Source organism: Vanessa tameamea, chromosome 3, assembly GCF_037043105.1.
Source record: "Vanessa tameamea isolate UH-Manoa-2023 chromosome 3, ilVanTame1 primary haplotype, whole genome shotgun sequence".
In the NCBI taxonomy this organism is placed as follows: Eukaryota; Metazoa; Arthropoda; class Insecta; order Lepidoptera; family Nymphalidae; genus Vanessa; species Vanessa tameamea.
Window position 1 is genome coordinate 1628885 of NC_087311.1, and position 19294 is coordinate 1648178.

Below are 19294 nucleotides of genomic sequence, written 5' to 3' on the forward strand. Positions count from 1 at the left end.
CATACCTGTAAATAGAGTTCCAAATAATCTCAATCCAGCCATGCCCCATCGATGACTTCTAGCGGGAATTTTCTCCTGTAAGCGTCTCCAGATCACATCCACTGGCACGTAGAATATTAAAGCGTACGATAACACCATCACGCATGCTACCAATATTTTCGCTGTTTGTGCTAATCTGAAATATATTTTTTATGGATAAAATTTGAAGAACGGAAAACCGTACAAACAACAAAGGAAACCTGCATGTGTCTAATTTCAACGAAATTCTGCCACATGTGTATTCCACCAACCCGCATTGGAGCAGCGTGGTGGAATATGCTCCATTTCTTCTCCTCAACGGGAAAGGAGGCCTTAGCCCAGCAGTGGGAAATTTACAGGCTGATTATGTTATACTTCTTAAAATTATTGTTTTCTTATAGGGTAAAAAAATATTTACATTTTGTCTTTTCTCTCCATTTTCTTGGTGGTAGCGCTTTGTGCTACCCTGTCTGTGTAGGAGTCTGATCGTATGGTTACTACCATACGATCAGATATTTTAACACCAAACAGCAGTACCCAGTGTTTTTGTGTTCCGGTTTGAAGGGCGAGTGAGCCAGTGTAACTACAGACACAAGGGACATAACATCTTAGTTCCCAAGGTTGGTGGCACATGGCGATGTGAGGAATGGTTAATATTTCTTACAGTGCCGTTGTCTATGGGTGGTGGTGACAACTTAGCATCAGGTGCCCCATTTGCTCCTCCGCCTAACTATATCATAAAAAAATATCTCCTCTATTATTCGCCACCTGATCGTCCACATGCATCTCTCTCATATTCCTCCTCACACACTCCATCCATGTTTTCTTAGATCTTTCTCTTCACCTCCCTCCCTCTAAGCTCTATGCTCATCAATCTTTTATATACACACATATAAAATTTGTACAATATACCTGTTTATTTATGTGTCAAAAAGAAAGATTTACTATAAAAATTAAATGTTCATCATCTTATATGACTTATGTATAACGAGTCATTTATTTATTTAACAAGCAATTATAACAAGACTTTTTAGGTAAAACAAATATATGACAACTTAAAATAAAGATAAAAACGAAAAAGTATATAAAACAAGTAAAACAGTTAATGTTTAAATATATTATGTAATCTATTATTGTATTCAATATTTTTTAAATTAAATATATCTCATTCTTTACAATGTAATAAGTACACTTTCTTTGAATAATCATATTCACAAAGGGTACAAAAAACAGTTAAAAAAGGTTAAGGACCTGCCCTTAAACTCCTACGCACGTTTAACGGGATGATTCCCGAGATATCTTTGTTGTCAGAATTGTTGGTTAGCGCTACCTTGGAGTTTAAATAGTTATTAAAATTTACAAATGGTACTCACATTTCATCTTGAGGTAAATTGAGTGTCAGGCTCCCTCTTACGCCTTCTCCAAAATTTAAATAACCGCTAAAGCCAACGAAGGCATATAAAGCAACAACGGCTGTCATGGCAATGTTCAACACGCCCGGGCAGCCCAAAAATTGATGAGGTTTGGTCATTTCATTCTCTATCGGCATAACTACACCGATACCTTCCATAGCGAATAAACTTGTGCTAAAATAAAGTATTTAAGTATTATTTATAGTGTCTAAATTTATCAAAAGTGCTTTAAGTTTCTTTGGAAGTTATAGTTGAATTGAGAATAGAGATGTTCTAGCTCAAATATGGTCAAACAACTCTTATATTTTCATGTGCTCAATTAACAAAATACATTAATTCATCTCATGTTTGGAGATGAAAGAAAGCATTGTAAGCCTTGTGGAATAATCTCCTTAAGATAAACAGAAGCCGAATTTGTCTATCAATCGTACGGACATTTAATGACATACTTAAATTTGAATAAAATTTTACGTCATAAAAACTGTTCGGTGTAAATATATCTGTATTTAATATATATATCTTCACTTAATATATATCTTATTAATGCTATGTCAGTATTCGCATTAAACTTTAACTTTAGTGTGATAATATATATGACTTATATTAAAGGAAATTAAGTTCCTTGTCCCATGCAAATGGTTTTCTTTTGACAGTGAAAGTGACCGGTACATAAACAACACTGTACATGTAGGCAACCATATGCATATGAGAAAGTAATTAGGTTGTGCCAAAATGAATTCTTAATGGTATTTCCCGTTTTTCCACGCTTGCATATGTCGTGTTGCTCTTGTGTCCTAGTGAACGAGTACTATTCAAAGTCAATACTTAACTGTAAAGACAGTGGCCGTTTCGTATTCGACTTAGTATTGGATTAGGACGAGCGACCGTCTGGTACGGTACTATCGCGATGCCTTGTAAAGTTCTCATAAGAGGTTATACTTTACTACTTTACACGGAACGGTGACCGTGCACAAACGAAAATTCAATGCCTACTTGCTATAAAATTTAGTGTTAAGTGAAACTCGTGAAAACTTTTCTTAATGGAAACTTATATGAGATGTAAATCCTGTTTTGTATTTATTTCCTGTCCATATTCATAGGCTGCGAGCGTCTAGTAGTTAGACCTCAAATCGTAAAAAGTTGTGCTGATTAAGTGAATTGTCGTATCGTGTTAGGCAACAATACATATTGTTCAAATTATTTTAATGTGATCTAGACAGACTATTACATTATACTATTGAAAATTAAAAACTTCTACTCTACTGGCCAGTTTATAATTTTAGAATGTGCTTGGAACTCATAACTTCAAAGAAAACCTATCAAATCGACTTTGTAAAAGTAAAAATAACTACCTGCCAGTAACATGTAAGCCTTTAAATGTCCCAATCGTACGTTAATGCGTTATCTTCATGCCATTTCAGTTTACATTTAGAAGTTTATTCCACCACGCTGTTCCAATATGGATTGGTGAGATCACGTGGTAGATTTGTGGAAAATATTCCACGAAATGTTTTCTTCACCGCTGTGTACGAGATGAATTATAATCCCAAATTAAGGACATGAAAATTCATCACTAACAATCTTTGGTAGATTCAGATGTGGACCACTGAGCTATTTGAGGTTCCTCAGCATACTTTGTATGTATGAGGATCATCAGAATATATGCACATTTAATAAAATATAACTTACCTTATAAAATTAGGTAAACCAGAAATCGACGTTGACAGATTCCTTGATGATAATGAAGGAGGCGATCTCAGGCAATAATATATTGAAATGCATATTGAAGTTAGCCATACAAAGTTTGCCATCGCCGAGAACGGCACTAAGTACTTGAGTTTTGTGATTTGAGTCAACGGTATTAATATAACTAACGTTAAAGCGCAGAACACCGTAACTGACCAATTTGGGCCACCGTATACATCTGATACCTAAAATAGAAATGTATGTTAGGAAACTTACTAGTGTTAATTAGACGGGTTCAATAATTCTCGGCTTTGTCGTGATTATTGATATATTTAGTTATTTACTGATTTTGAACACAGTGTCTTTGGCCTATTACTTGGTAAAGAGCTGTGCAAGCCCATCTGGGTAGGTGCCACCCACTCATCAGACATACAACCGCCAAATAGAAATACTTAGTATTATATTGTTCCGATTTGAAGGGTGTGTGAAGCAATGAAAGCAAAAGCAAAAACATTTTAGCTCCCAAGGTTGGTGGCGATTTGGCGATGTAAGGGTTGGTTAATATTTTTTATAGCGCTCATATCTATGTGGTGGTGACCACTCACCATCAGTTGGTGCATATGCTCGTCCTCCTTATGATTACACGAAAAAGTGCACCTACTAATAAACATATTACATTAAGCGCCTTATCAAATATGAAACGCAGTTTATAGATTACGATGTACATATATTGAACTAATTAAATTTTTGCAGGCGCTTAGATTTAAAATGACGGTGAAAAGTTTCTAATGAATAAATAGCGTTGTTAACTTACTTGTTTAAACGATTCTGCGACAACCACAACGTAAACGCAGCACGCTCCTAAATGAGTGACAGCCAGTGCCCAGTCAGCAAGCTCCCTGATAGGAAAATTATCAAACGTTATAATAAAATATTTCTTAATATTTTCCACTAATATTTTTTTTATTTGCAAAAGGCCAGTGCGATGTCAAATACCAATAAATCTAAGATATGATGATCCTTCCCACACATTGGAAGCCGAAAGTATTATTCATTGTATAGATGATAAAAAGCGTGGAGTTAATACTTTTTGACTTCCAGGCAGGATATATTATATACATATAGTATTTAACTAACAAAACTTTGTATCTTAAATATACTTTATGTACATAATAAGAGTATTTAAGACATTACAAAGGTCAAAGGGGCTCCGAGACGTGCATTGCCTTGAGGCCCCGATATAGTTAATCCTGCCATGCTTCTCGGTTATACGTTCTAAGTTAGATGTTTCATCTGCTTAGTTAAGTGCAAGCTAAAGCAATGTTCAATAATATAAAGAGTTACAATTGCATATTGATTGTTAAAAAATATTACTGTTATACCGCATACAGATTTCAATCATAATATTTAAGGCCTTCGGTAAGCCTTTGCAAGTTCAAAACGGATCTAAATTACAAAACCGCTAAGAGTCATTAGAAATACTCCTTTAATTGTAGTGCGTAGCTTAAACTTACCTTCATTATAAAATAATTATTTTCAACCAAGACAAAACAAAATCGTTTCAAAGATTTATTGTAAGATAGCAAAGTAATTTGCCACAAATATTAAATTTTCACATACATATGTCATGAACTGAACTATATATATACAAGATTTTATTTACCTCGCAATATTTGTTAGTTTAGGTCTAATATTGCAAGTAAATTAGAAAATTACTCATCTTACGTAATTGATATATGTATATTGACCATGACTGTATTCCGCCCACAAAATTGGTTCCAGACGATGGAACTCGTGGAAAAAGTCAACAATTGCATTCGATCCGCAATTTTTCAATTTTTCCAAGTGATAGTGCCACACTGCATACCTTCGGGTTGCAGCCGAATAGGCCGGCACGCCCGGGGAAGTACCACTCTCTCACTTAAAACCGGCGTAAAGTGGTAGATATGCTACCGCGTTTCGTCTGGTATGTGAGAGTCCAGGAGGCCCGATAAAAAACATGATGGTTGTGCAGAATTTGGTTACATTACTACAGGAGGGTACCATCAGCGACTGCGGTGGAGAATCCCTCTTTGGGCATCCATGCTCAGGACGTACACCACCTGAGCAGGGATGCCCTAGCTGTCCTACGAATTCTGAGGGCGGCAATTTTGCGCTCGCCACTGTTCGGGGCAAGCGGAGCAGGCATCATAAGGCAACCCCTACCACCCTCACTGTGGACTTCTGCAACATAAGGGGACTCAACTCCAACTTGAACGCCGTTTACTTTCACCTGGAGGCGGCGAAGCCGGCCTTGCTCTTTCTTACCGAGACCCAGATATCCTCTCCTGCCGATACGACTTTTCTTTCCTACCCCGGGTATAAATTGGAACATTCCTTTGTACCACGAGCTGGGGTGTGCGTTTACGTCAGAGATGATATCTTCTCTCGACGCCTCGGCAGCCTCGAAGGGCAAAACCTATCGATTATTTGGCTGCGTGTAGATTGCGACGACCATCCGCGAATCTACGCGTGCCTTTATAGGTCCCATAGCGGAAATGCCGAAACCAACCGGCTGTTCGAGCATGTCCAAATGGCTACAGATTCCGTGCTGCAGCAGCAGATTCCATCCGCAGAGAGCGTAATTCTTGGTGATTTTAATGCCCACCATGCCGAATGGCTTGGATCACGCACTATCGATCATGCGGGTAGATCTGTTCTCGACTTCGCTTTAGCATATGATTTGACACAACTGGTCACCTCGCCAACGCGAATACCAGACGTGGAGGATCATACACCTTCCCTGTTGGACCTTCTGCAGACTTCCGATCCGGATAGCTGTCAGGTTATCGTCGATCCCCCTCTGGGCTCGTCGGACCACTGTCTCGTTCGGAGTACAGTGCCGGTTGCGCGGTACTCACGACCTCGTTTCGTGGGCTGCCGCCGCGTGTGGCACTACAAGTCAGCAGATTGGGATGGGATGCGGTCCTTCTTTGCATCCTATCCGTGGGGACAGGTTTGTTTCTCGCAGGATAATCCGAGCGTTATTGCTGACTCTGTTGCCGATGTGGTGCTTCAGGGTATGGAACTGTTCATTTCATATACTGCTGTGCCCATCGGTGGCAAGGCCCAGCCCTGGTTTGGTCGTTTCTGCAAAACGGCCTCACGCCGAAAATGGGACCGTTACCAAGACTGGGCTAACGCATCGGCGGCTCGTGATGTAAAGACCACCGCATTCAGAAAGGAATATAACTCTGTCTCTAGGTCCTTCAAAAACGTGATTGCTAAGGCGAAGACGGAGTACATTGGCAGAATTGGCGAGAGACTGGTGCATCTCCCTTCAGGAATACGTGCGTTCTGGTCTCTTGCTAAGGCTGTTTTAGGGAATTTCTGTCAGCCTTCCTTTCCATCTCTGCACAAGGACGGTGAGTCATTGGCCTATACCGCGAAGGAGAAAGCTGATCTTTTAGGCTCTCTCTTCGCGTGGAATTCGACTCTGGAATACCAAGGAAAGTCACCACCAACGATCCCGCGATGTGATACCACGATGCCGGAGGTTAAATTCCGGCAAAGTGCAGTTTGTAAAGCACTTCTTTCCTTGGACATTTATAAGTCGAGTGGACCCGATGGCATCCCTCCAATCGTGCTACGGACATGTGCTCCCGAGTTGGCACCGGTCTTAACGCATCTTTTCCGGCAATCCTACGCATTAAGCGTCGTCCCGATCTCCTGGAAGACTGCTTTGGTGCATCCGATTCCTAAAAAGGGTAACCGCTCAAACCCGTCCAATTATAGGCCTATACCCATCACCCCTTGTTCTCCAAGGTACTGGAGTCCATTGTAAACTGCCAGCTCCTGCGGTATCTAGAGGAGTACCAGCTGATTAGTGACCGCCAGTACGGTTTCCGTCGGGGTCGCTCAGCTGGTGATCTTCTAGTTTACCTTACTCATAAATGGGCGGAAGTAGTTGAGAGCAAGTTGAGGCATTAGCAGCCAGTCTGGACATAGCGAAGGCCTTCGATCGCGTGTGGCACAAAGTGCTTCTTTCGAAGCTTCCTTCCTATGGGCTTCCCGGGAAATTATGCAATTGGGTTACCACCTTTATGGCAGATCGGAGCATCAAGGTCGTTGTCGACGGTGCATGCTCCGACCAAAAATTCGTCAATGCTGGTGTTCCACAAGGCTGCGTGCGATCACCCACTCTGTTTCTTCTTCATATCAATGACTTGTTGCAAATCAGGAACATTCACTGCTATGCAGACGACAGTACCGTAGTCACCTCATACACCGGCCGTGCTAATATTTCTCGGGAAAACGTCGAAGAAAACCGAAACAAACTTATGTCTGAAATCGAGTCTTCATTAAACAAAGTCTCGAACTGGGGCCGGCTAAACCTAGTTCATTTCAACCCAAAAAAGACGCAAGTTTGCGCGTTAACCGCCAAAAAAAACATCATTCGTCGTATCTCCACGATTTGAGAACATTCCGATAGCCGCCACTGCTAGTATCGGAATACTTGGCGTTGATATTTTGAGCTTCGTTCAGTTCCGCGGTCAATTGGAAGGCAAAGCCAAATTGGCATCAAAAAAGCTCGGTGTGCTCAGCAAGGCAAGACAGTATTTCACGGCGGCCCATCGCCTAAGACTATACAAGGGGCAAATTCGGCCTCACATGGAGTACTGCTCTCACCTCTGGGCGGGTGCTCCCCAGTACCAGCTCCTTCCATTTGACCGTATCCAATGTAGAGCAGCTCGAATTATCGACGATCAAGCCCTTTCTGATCTGCTCGATCCTTTCCATGATCCAACATCTCTACGCAGAGCCGTAGATCACTCTGCATCTTCTACCGAATCTTCCACGGGGAATGTTCCGAGGAATTGTTTGGATTAATCCCGGCAGCTGAATTTCACCCTCGGACATCTCGTCAAAATTCTAAATTTCACCCGCACCACCTAGATGTCCGAAAATCCACAACAGCGCGATTTTTAAGACATTTTCTGCCTCGTACAACCACTCTGTGGAACCAGCTTTCGCCGGCGGTTTTTCCGAACCGATACGACTTGGGAACCTTCAAAAAAAGAGCGTAGTCCTTCCGAAAAGGCCGGCAACGCACCTGCAACCTTCCTGGTGTTGCAGATGTCCATGGGCGGTGCTGATCACTTTCCATCAGGTGAGCCTCCTGCTCGTTTGCCCCATATAACATAAAAAAAAAAATCCCAAATGAATTGATATCATACGATTTATTACTATATAATAACATTATTGTAATAACCATATTTTGTCAGATAATATCACCCGCTGCTACAGATAAGTGATACCGCATCGAAGTGGAAATCCTAAATTTTCATCCAAAACTATTGAAGTTATTGATATAAAATGTATTTTATACATTATACATTACAATACATTGGCACTAAGCCAACGTATAAAAATAAGTTACACTGTGTCTTTCTTATTTTGGTCCAATATAATTTTTAATAACTCGACTACAGCGTTATCGATTTTAGCGTATCTATGAACCTGTTCAGAAATTACACAATCACGAATAACAGTTGTACAAAGAAAGATTTATTTAGACATTCTTGTTTTTAAAATTGCGACGAGCATGTTTAAGTGTTAGACAGATAAACAATATCTATATTGTAATCAATTACGAATGCAATATGTTTCGCGGAAACATAAAACAAAAGATAATAGGAAAACTGAATTACGCGCTAAGGCTGTCTTATCTCGAATAGCGATCTCACAGGCAACCTCGAGTGTATTAAGATAAAACTGTCTGAGAAGGGTAGTTTATAAGATTAAACTATAATACCAACATATTTACCTAAATAATATATATATATACAATTATAAAAAATTGCATAGGTATATTAAATTACTAAATATGTATTTGTTCATTACGAACAGCTAACCGATAGGTGAAGTTTATTTTCCATTAATGTGCAGTTTCTAAGAAGAAGAACAGAAGTAGCGCCAAATAAAGAAAACTAATATGTTATGTCCCTTGTGCCTGTAGTTACGCTGACTCTCTTACGCTAGTGGATAATGGCGATGAGTGGGTGAGTGAGTGGTACCAACCCAGAAGGGCTTACAAAAAACCCTCCCACCAAATTAAAATGAAATGTTTTTTATTATAATTAATAATGATTCTCGCTCCCCTAGTACCTCGCTAGCAAGACGTTCAAGCCCTGCTCTAGGATAATAAAAAGGTATTGAGTTTTTTTTTCAAGATTTTTTTCGGTAGTACTCTAAAGTTTTCAAGTTAATGTAATACTTTCTAACCTAAGAAAGCGCTTAAAGAAAGGAGGAATGCACGCTCTCTGGTTGTGCCTTATTGCCAACCGATCGGAATGAGATTGAGAGATTAACTACACCTTTTTGCGCAAATACAGGTGACGATTTTCCATTCAGTTTGGTGGATCAACTTTGGTAAAGGCGACATTGGTCTAGGAGGATATCATACGATAAGCTATCAGTTTAGTAAAATAGTATGTATTTACTATAGCTATTGTTAGTAAGCTTCAAGTTTTACCTGGCGTAAGGTGCATATTTTCTGACGGAGGTGGGCCCGTTCTGAAATACCAAGTCGCACGTGTCCGCGTATCCTAAGCACGGCCTTTTAATTTCAACGCAGAGCTGCTGTGATGTTTTGACCTGCAATTAATAAAACGTTATTATTTATGGTTAGTCAAAGTTACTTAATAAACGATCTTGTTATTATTCTTTAATGTTCTTTGAACAAAACTTTCCTTATTATAAAAATGAGAAAACTTGTATAATTATATCCTACTCTGCAAATTTTATATGATTCTTGGCGTGATTTATCTTGATAAATAATAATTATAGTGATGTTTTGTAATAAATATTTATAGGTATGTATTACGAGTAGTACTGCAGAATAGTACTGTCTCAAACCGTGAGAACATATTGGGAATTTTATTATATATATATAATGTAAAGTCCGTCCTTCATCCATCAATCGGACACATATGTAGTTCAACTTTTACGGTGGTGGGCATTAATCCACCAGGAATAATATTGCCGGGTAATTATAGCATAGGATGCAGCAAAAGTTTCCTAAGCTATTTCCTTATTTACACAATGCACAAAGCCTAAATAAATTAAAAAAGGCCAAGCAGATGATTGTTAGAAATATTAGGTATTTTATATCGTTAAATTATTTAAATGCTTCATAAGGAAGATGCCAATTGTATCATTGTTTATTGTAAATAAAAAAAATGTAGAGCTTATCAACGGAGTGGTAATTATTTAGGTATGTTCACGTTCAAATAGATGTTGAACTGATTACATTTTAATAAATCACAAATTGAAATTGACTTTTGCAGTCCGTAAAGACCAGCGATTTGCATTATAAGTATGTATGCAAATCTAGGAAGTCGATTTTAATCTTATTTTGATCAATATGTTAAAACATACACGAGTCCAATCCAATCTAGCTTGGGTTCATTTGGTTTTTATATGTATTTTGTTTAATTATAATTTAATTTTTTAATCAGACCTTGTAATTGAAATTTCATTAATTTCCAAATTTCAGACTTATTTAAAATTTTATATTTACATATAACAATTCCAAATAAAATTATTTTGAACTGAAAACTAAAAACACTGAAAATGTTGGGTAAAATTCTTTTTTTTTTTAAATACAGTTAGTTAGGCAGTCGGGCCCATCTGGCCACCTGATTGTAAACGGTCACGCCAATCCATAGACATAAGCTCTGTAAGAAATAATAAAAAATCCTTACATTTCCATTGCGCCACCAAGTTCGGGAGCTAAAGTGTTATGTATCTTGTACTTGTATCTACACTCACTCTTCAAACCGGAACATAATAATAATAAGCAATGCTGTTTGACGCTAGAATATCTGATGAGTACCCACTCAGACGAGCTTACAAAGGACTACTACCAAGTAATAGGCTATAGATAATGTGTATTGAATCAGTAAATAACTAACTATATCAATGATAACGATAAATCATGCAGCTGAGAATTATTGAACCAGTCTAAGTAACACTAGTAAGTTTCTAACATATATTTTTTTTAGGTATCAGATGTATACTGTGGCCCAAATTTGTGGTACCGTCGTTACTTCTGATTTTCCATAACACAAGTGGTTTAGCTACTTACATTGGGATCAGAGTAATGTATGTGATGTTGTCCAATATTTATTATAATTATTATTAAATTGGTCAGTTATGGTTTTCTGCGCTTTAACATTAGTTCTATTAATAACGTTGACTTTAGAGGAGCTTGCTCAGTCTTGCCATCAAGTAAAATAGCCGTAAAACGTTTTATTAAACACGGAACAACTTTTATTACCGTAAATGAATTCGATTTATTGTTATAGAAAACCTTTATAACGGGATCTAAAATTTTATTGTTGTAACAAAGAGAAAATTGCGGTGCAAACTGTGTCGGAGTGAAAGTTAAATGTAAACATTACGTAACTATGGTGTTTGTGTGTCACCGTACAATTGCATTTCGGTTTACACAATGGATTAACAAAAAGTGTCATCCCGGATCCGGTTCTCAATGATGTCATTTGTGAAGTAAATCATTACGAGAGATGTTCTTTTGTTTTGAAAAATTTATTATGTAAAACTAATGTATTGCCGTCTAATTGTATAGTTTGGTGTCATCCAGTTGCGCCTTAGCGGGTAGCGAGTTCAAATTTACGCAATTAGCACTGAGTTTCATTGTGCTTAAATCTGTATTCATATTTCATTTCGTTTGTGAGGCGATGAAGAAAATCATCTAGAAGAAAATATTCAGTAGAAGGTTTTTACAATATAACCTGCAATAGATGGAATGTCAACCAAACTTGAACAGATGAGCTTGCCAAATATGGTTATATTTAATATTAAACAATGACGCATTTTATGTTTCCGTTTAAATGATGATTGATTCGTATATAATAATTATAGTAATATATAGCAACAAAGCATATTATAAAATACGCACTACGCACACACACGCAGGAGAGTATAGTGTTTAGTGAGACGGTGTAGAATGAATTGACGTGACGATTATGTCGGTAAAGTGTTACGTCATTTGCCGTCACGGCATATATCTGAACCCTAAGGCGCTGTAGATGTTACACTTCAAAAATATACGAATTGATATTTTCTTTGCGTAATATATAAGTTCTAGCTGTGCCCGCGACTTCGTGCGCGTTTGTATTTAACAAAAAAAGTTATTATCGTAGCCTAAGTTACTCTTTATTATACAGCTATCTGCCAGTGAAAGTCCCGTCAAAATCGGTCCAGCCGATCCAGAGATTAGCCGGAACAAACAGACAGACTGACATACAAAAATGATCAAAAATGTGATTTTGGTATATGTACCATACATACATACATATGCATTTAGTTAAAAGCGGTTATTTTTAATATTACAAACAGACACTTCAATTTTATTATATGTATAAATTACATTTAATGTCAAAGTTAAAACCATCGTTCATATTGATGTTTAGAATTATCAATTTATTGATGCAAATAAATTTATGAGATACTCGTATCGTAATTTGGCCTTTAATTAATGCAATTAATTATCTATCAACTTGTTGAGATAAGAAATTGCTGCAGTATAGTATGTTTAATTGGATTTGTAATTAATGGATTTCATACATGATTTATATAACTTTTCACTTACCATTACTTGATCTCTGACTGTAAGAATACTTTAAGCTTTAGAATATTTATAATTGCAAATCGTAGTTTAAAATAACATGATGTTATAATTTTGTTCGAATCTGTTATGTATTATGCTATGTATGTTAGCAATATTTTCTTATATAATTATAAACGTTTCTTGTTCAAAAACGAAACTGACTACTTCGTCTCGTTTGTCAAATGCATATATATAAGGCTATATCCCGAGGTCCTGGGTTCAATCCCCGGGTCTACCCGATAAAAGGTTATTGGGTATTTCTATCAAAAATTTCTTAGTAGCAGCCCTGAAGCCGCTGCAATCTGGAATTTGGAATTGTGAACACTTCCGTGACTCGGAAAGCCCTTAAAGCCGCTGGTTTTGTACCTGAACGTATTCGGGTCGTGTCAGATTTGTGGTCCCATTAGATTACGAGACTGAGGGAATTGAGCGTGCACCTGAGCTTGTGCACACGATTGTGCACTTTACCATGTCCTGAGATCCCTTGAGAATGGCCGAATTACAGCCGCGACCGAAATCGAACAGAAAAGGTTTTATGTACATTGCGATATGGAAATAAAATAAGTTTGAGCATACATACGGCTTCTCTCATTATTTTATAACTGATCAGTATGTCATGTTTCCTAATGGTCGCTTGAGTCGTTGAAGCATGAATGAACGACTAACAATAGGAATACCCTTTCACATTTATTATGTTAGATTGGATTGCTTTATTAACAGCTGAGTAACTTTAAAGACCATTCCAAGCTAAAGTTATCTGCTGTTATGAAATGTTATGTTTCTAGTGCTGCAACTTGACACAATTTTTTTAGAACGTTGTTTTTTTGTAACGTGTTGAGAAGGTGTCGAGTTACAATATAGTGTTTTTATTAATTATATGATATGCAACACTATTTCATTTTATTATTTAGTTAAGGTGTTAAGGTGTTAGCGATAGTATCCCTGCTTCCAATAGTATTGCTGACAGAGTATAACTGTTTTTTAGCATTAGCAGCCTGTAAATTTCCCACTGCTGGGCTAAAGGCCTCCTGTCCCTTTGAGGAGAAGGTTTTGGAGCATATTCCACCACGCTGCTCCAATGCGGGTTGGGGAATACACATGTGGCAGAATTTCGTTGAAATTAGACACATGCAGGTTTCCTCACGATGTTTTCCTTCACCGCCGAGCACGAGATGAATTATAAACACAAATTAAGCACATGAAAATTCAGTGGTGCCTGCCCGGGTTTGAACCCGAAATCATCGATTAAGATGCACGCGTTCTAACCACTGGGCCATCTCGGCTATGTATAACTGTAATCAATAGTATTGCTCACGGAGAGCTATCGATACTATCGATAGTATTGATCAAAACGATACTATCTATAGTACTATCGATATCCTGAATAGTTTTCGTGGTCAACTATTGATAGTCAAACTATCGATAGGTCTGCAAAGCTGATATGAAATATGGAATATTATCATTATTAGTGGGTTAGTAGTAAACCTGTGCTGGACATAGTCTTTATCAAAAAAATATTACGGATCCAAGCTTTCAGCCTATAGTCAGTCAGTTCTTCAGTCCGTCTATACTGTTGATCTATTTATATTTTATACGTATATCTGCGTTGTAAAGTACTTAGAAAGTATTTGATTTGTTTTACGATTGGATACTGGAGGTGTTACTTGAAAAATAAATTAAATTAATTCTCAGACTTACCAAAACGGTAATGACATGCGCACAAATGAATCCAATGATCATAGTTCCGACAACTCCAACAAGAAGACCCGCATTTTTGAATGCGAGCGGCATCGCCAAAACTCCAGATCCGAGAGATGCCTTCAATAAATGCGCTAACGCTCCGAAACTCCTGTAAATAAATAAAGAAATATTGCATTTCATTTCGTTTGTAATTCATAGGGCACCTAGTTTTTTGTATGTACAGTTCAAAACACAGAGTTTGTCTGAAAAAGATCGCATAAAAAGCAATAAGAGCGCTTAAATAAATTGTCTTTTGCTTTGTGTTGATTATTATTTGAAAGTCTGGAGGCCAATAAAGAGCGTTAAATTGCTGCTTATAATAAAAGAATGTTTTAATTTGATGTCAGTAACTAGCAGAGAACAAACAATTAAATAAACCCGCTGAGTTTCTTTCGCCGTTTCTTCTCAGGTCGGTGTATTTCTTTTCCGAACGGTGGTAGCGTTTGCTTTGACAATCAATAAGTGTCATGCTTCTATATTGAATAAATAAATTTGATTTGATTTAAAAACAAGATTAGAATAAATAGATTATAACAAGATTGTAAATGAAATATTCAATGTACATTATGATAAATACACGTCCGAAAATTTGCTTAGGTCAGTGTAGGCGATCCCGTGGCACCTCGGAGGGTGCAACGGAGTGAGTTCGAACAAACTCCGCTTCGCGTACGGTCCACTGTGTCTATCTATTGGTTTTTAGTGGGTAGCCGGAGTTCCACACCACACAAGAAAATTTGCTTAATTTTATAATTTCACCGAAGTTGGTTCGTAGCCTGAATTTATTAATATAACCAACAATACAATTATATCCATTATCAAAATGTTGATGTGAACAATTATAAAATCTTTACTATGTATTGGTTTGTTTGACGTAATATATATAATTATATATATTGAGATGGAATATAAATCAACAATGAAGTCGATTAAGTGGGTATATTGATGTTTGGTTACAAGGTCATCCTTTTTTACTTTAATTAAAAAAATATCTATTGTTAAGAAGATAATTAAAAATGAAATTTATCGAATAATAATTATAAGTGGCAATAATTAATAAATCATAAACAGTAATTTATAACTTCGTCCTGCTGTATAAAGAACAGTGAACTGTTAATCGCAAGTAAATACGAATAAGAAAACAGAAATATTTTCATATTTTTTTTCTTCATAACACCATGATTCATATTATTTAACCACGTTTATTTATTTGCATAAATGATGCAAAGGTAAACATATATTCTTCCAGTTAGCCCTATATTATACAAAAAAAAAAAAACAAATAAAAATATAAAATAATTGTTTTGATAAATAATTAGGATTTTTTATATTAATTTCCGTACGATAAAAAATACAAGAAAAGTACATTTTATATGTTGTATATCACCGATCACGTCATGATCGTGTCCATGCAATCATTCTATAGACACGAGGAGGAAAGGTAAACTAATAACACCTAGTTTCCGACTTCGCAAAGTCACATCCTTCCTGGAACACTTTATTCGTTTCTATAATAAGATACCGCGGTTATTGTTAACTCGGTCTTTTAAGAAATTTAAATCTCTTGTCAAATATCTTGATAAATAAGGTATATTACTCAACAAGATTATAGTAATAATAAAAAGCGTGGAATTTTAATTTTAATTATAATTTACTACTGAGTTGCACGCGATTCTTTTCGGTAGAATCTGCTTGGCGATTCAAAAGTGTTTGCTTTGATCAATTGGATATATGTTGTCGGATTTCGTAATGTTTTCATTGCCCCAATTTAGATAAAATGTATCCGTGGTTTGTCAAACTATGCTATGTACGCAGAAAATCCAATCTTCAAAGATTGGTTTTGTATATTAGAAGTATTCAGCTTAAAATAGTGGTTTTGACTTACGATGTATTAGATTCCAACGGTCTGTGGTCAGCAGGCACGTAGGGGTCCAAATCTTCTCTGGAACCATTATACGCGAGCTCAATTCTGAAATAAAAACACCATCATTAATACCATTATAATAAATAAAACATTACAACTAATAATAATTCAAGCACATAAGACCTTATTCTGATTGTTTTCAAAATATTATTTCTCCCCGGTACATTCATATTTTTGATAAAAGAGACGGCGATAGAAGGTTCACTATTTCAGATACACAGAAAAGAGACAACGATGTGTCAGATGCTTCAGTGAAGAACGAATATGATCAACAGTAGAATATCATATGAGAAATGAAAGAGTAAATTGGTGAATTTCTATACAAGCGGCAATTAAACCATAAGTGTAAAGGGTACGATGCGTTCGGTGTAACATTGATTGTCAAGTCATGGTGAATTTGTTAACCTCAATCAGTTCAGATCATTGTAATGTGACGAAATAGGTGTTTTTCATTGCATCAGCCGAATTACAATTAAATTGCATTTGCGTTTTAGTTTTTTAATGCTCGAACTCTGAACAAGAAGCAATAAAGTGCATATCATAGTAGCATAACACAAGTGTTGCGTGGTAATTTGTGTATTTGTAAATGTTATTAATATTTAAAATATATGTGATAGATGTGGATGCCGTAATTAATTAATTTAATGGTTAAGAAATATAATCTTTACATCTTCATTGACGATTGTGACCCCGAAAATTATCACTCAAAGTTTCCGCAAAGTCAGGAAGAATAAAAAAAAAAATTAAAAACGCGATGAAATGCATTGGACATTAAACCGCGACTTTGCTAGTACCCTAGTTCAAATGGAGAAATATGCTGCAGGACATATCCTCAAAAATACGTGGAATGTTCTTGTCAGTGTAGTGAGTGTTTAAAACAGTCACTTATGACTTCATCTTCTTGGATTGCTGGTTTATTATATCCTTCACCTGTTTTTGCCAAATCATCAATTAAAGTTCCTAATCACCGTCGAAGGGTCCAATTTTTTTTCGGATTAACCTCAATATTTTTAACTAAATCTATGTAAATGTAGAAGGATTCTAACGCCACTGAACGGCTATTCTTAAATACACTGTAATCATTTTATTTTTTATTTTCTCTTATTATAAAATTTAGAATTATTTTAATATTGTAATTATTGTTTTTTTTTATAGCCCGCGTAGTTATCGCCTGTAATCGAGGTACTTTTTGTCTACGTTTCGTCAACTGTGTTTTTTCATGTATTTGTGTGTACTTTGTTGTTGATCTGATAAATAAATAAACATGGACCTCCGTGATCGAGTAGTGTGTACACCGGTTTTTATGGATACGCCATTCCGAGTACCGGGTTCGATTCCGGCCGAGTCGATGTAGAAAAAGTTCATTAGTTTTCTATGTTGTCTTGGGTTTGGGTGTTTGTGGTACCGTCGTTACGTCTGATTTTCTATAACACAAGTGCTTTAGCTACTTACATTGAGATCAGACTAATGTATGTGATGTTGTGCAATATTTATTTATTTAAATTTATGTTCTCGCGTTGGATTTCCATCTGATTGGATTATGAAAGCGAAGGAATGGTGTGTATCTGAGTTGCTCATTTGCTTTTTAACAATAAATCTCTTTCACGGATGGCTCGTCATTATTATAATCGGTCAAGAGGACCTTATCACATAAAATACTTATTTATATTTCAATAATAAACAACAATAAAAAATGTAAATGTATCCAACATTATTAACATAAATTAATCTAAATTTTTAATTTATACTTGGTGGTGGGGCTTTGTGCAAGCCCGTCTGGGTAGGTACCACCAACAAATCATATTATATTCTACCGTCAAACAGCAATACTAAGTATTGTTGTGTTTTGGTTTGAAGGGTGAGTGAACCAGTGTAACAGGGACATAATTTATACAAGGTTCATGGTAATTAATATTTCTTAAAATACCAATGTCTATGGGCAGTGGTGACCACCATTAGGAGGCGCTGGCATTTGCCAGTCCGCCTGCCTTATATATAGATATACGATATATAAAAATTAAAAAAAAAACATTTATACTTTTAACACAGATTTTACTGAGTTGTAATTATTATCAATTTAATTAAAATTATAAATATAATATAATGGATAACATTCACACAATAGTTTAGTGTACAAGAAATATTTATACCAAGTAACCCTAAAATGGAGTTCGATACTCATTTAATGATTTTGCATTTATGCAAACGAGTGAGTGCGATGTAAAATAAAAAAGGAAAGCAACAACCTTTAAATGTCGCGTTGCTGGTCAAAGGCTTACTTTTGGTTTTATTTTTAGTGATGTATGTATGTATGGACGTATATACGGACGTGTACGTAAACGCTATAAGGTTAGCGTTAAGCACACGTTTTATACAATTTCATTTTGTTTTAGTAAAGTTTGCAAGTCGAATGCGGGGTGTTGGTTATATATATATGTAATATCATCCGAACATGCAGGTTCCCTTGTGATTTTTTTCATCACCGCTGAGCACGAAATAAAATCATAAAATCTCAGCGGTGTGTACCCCGATTGAAGGCCGCAATCTTCGGTTAAGTTTGACATCTCTCGACTGGGCTTCACGCTTCACGCTTATAACTAATGATATCGTGATATAGCTCGACTAATGCTAATCCTATTAGCTTAGTATGTTGACGTTTTATTTGTTGTATAATACTATCGTAAAGGATGATCTTAGAGGGCCGAGTAATCGTAAAACACCGTTTTTAACATCAAATCTGCAGCGTAAACCGTTATTTTTCTGCATTATTTTATTTCCGTGTAAACCGGACCTCGAAAACATGAGAGGCATGTTTAAATTACTTTGCATGCAAATATAATTCAG

At 36.5% G+C, this 19294-nt stretch overlaps 1 protein-coding gene across 2 annotated transcripts in view; it reads right to left on the reverse strand.

The window, feature by feature from the left end:
* Positions 1-19294, reverse strand: part of LOC113397224 (proton-coupled amino acid transporter-like protein pathetic) — a 57801-nt gene that overhangs the window by 601 nt on the left and 37906 nt on the right. For both annotated transcript variants that reach the window (XM_064217585.1, XM_026635468.2), the window contains exons 3-9: positions 16412-16495; positions 14488-14638; positions 9631-9752; positions 3931-4015; positions 3120-3361; positions 1392-1604; positions 6-175 (exon numbers count right to left, since the gene is read on the reverse strand). In XM_064217585.1, coding sequence (XP_064073655.1) covers positions 6-175; positions 1392-1604; positions 3120-3361; positions 3931-4015; positions 9631-9752; positions 14488-14638; positions 16412-16495 — 1067 coding nt within the window. The remainder of the gene's footprint in view (positions 1-5; positions 176-1391; positions 1605-3119; positions 3362-3930; positions 4016-9630; positions 9753-14487; positions 14639-16411; positions 16496-19294) is intronic.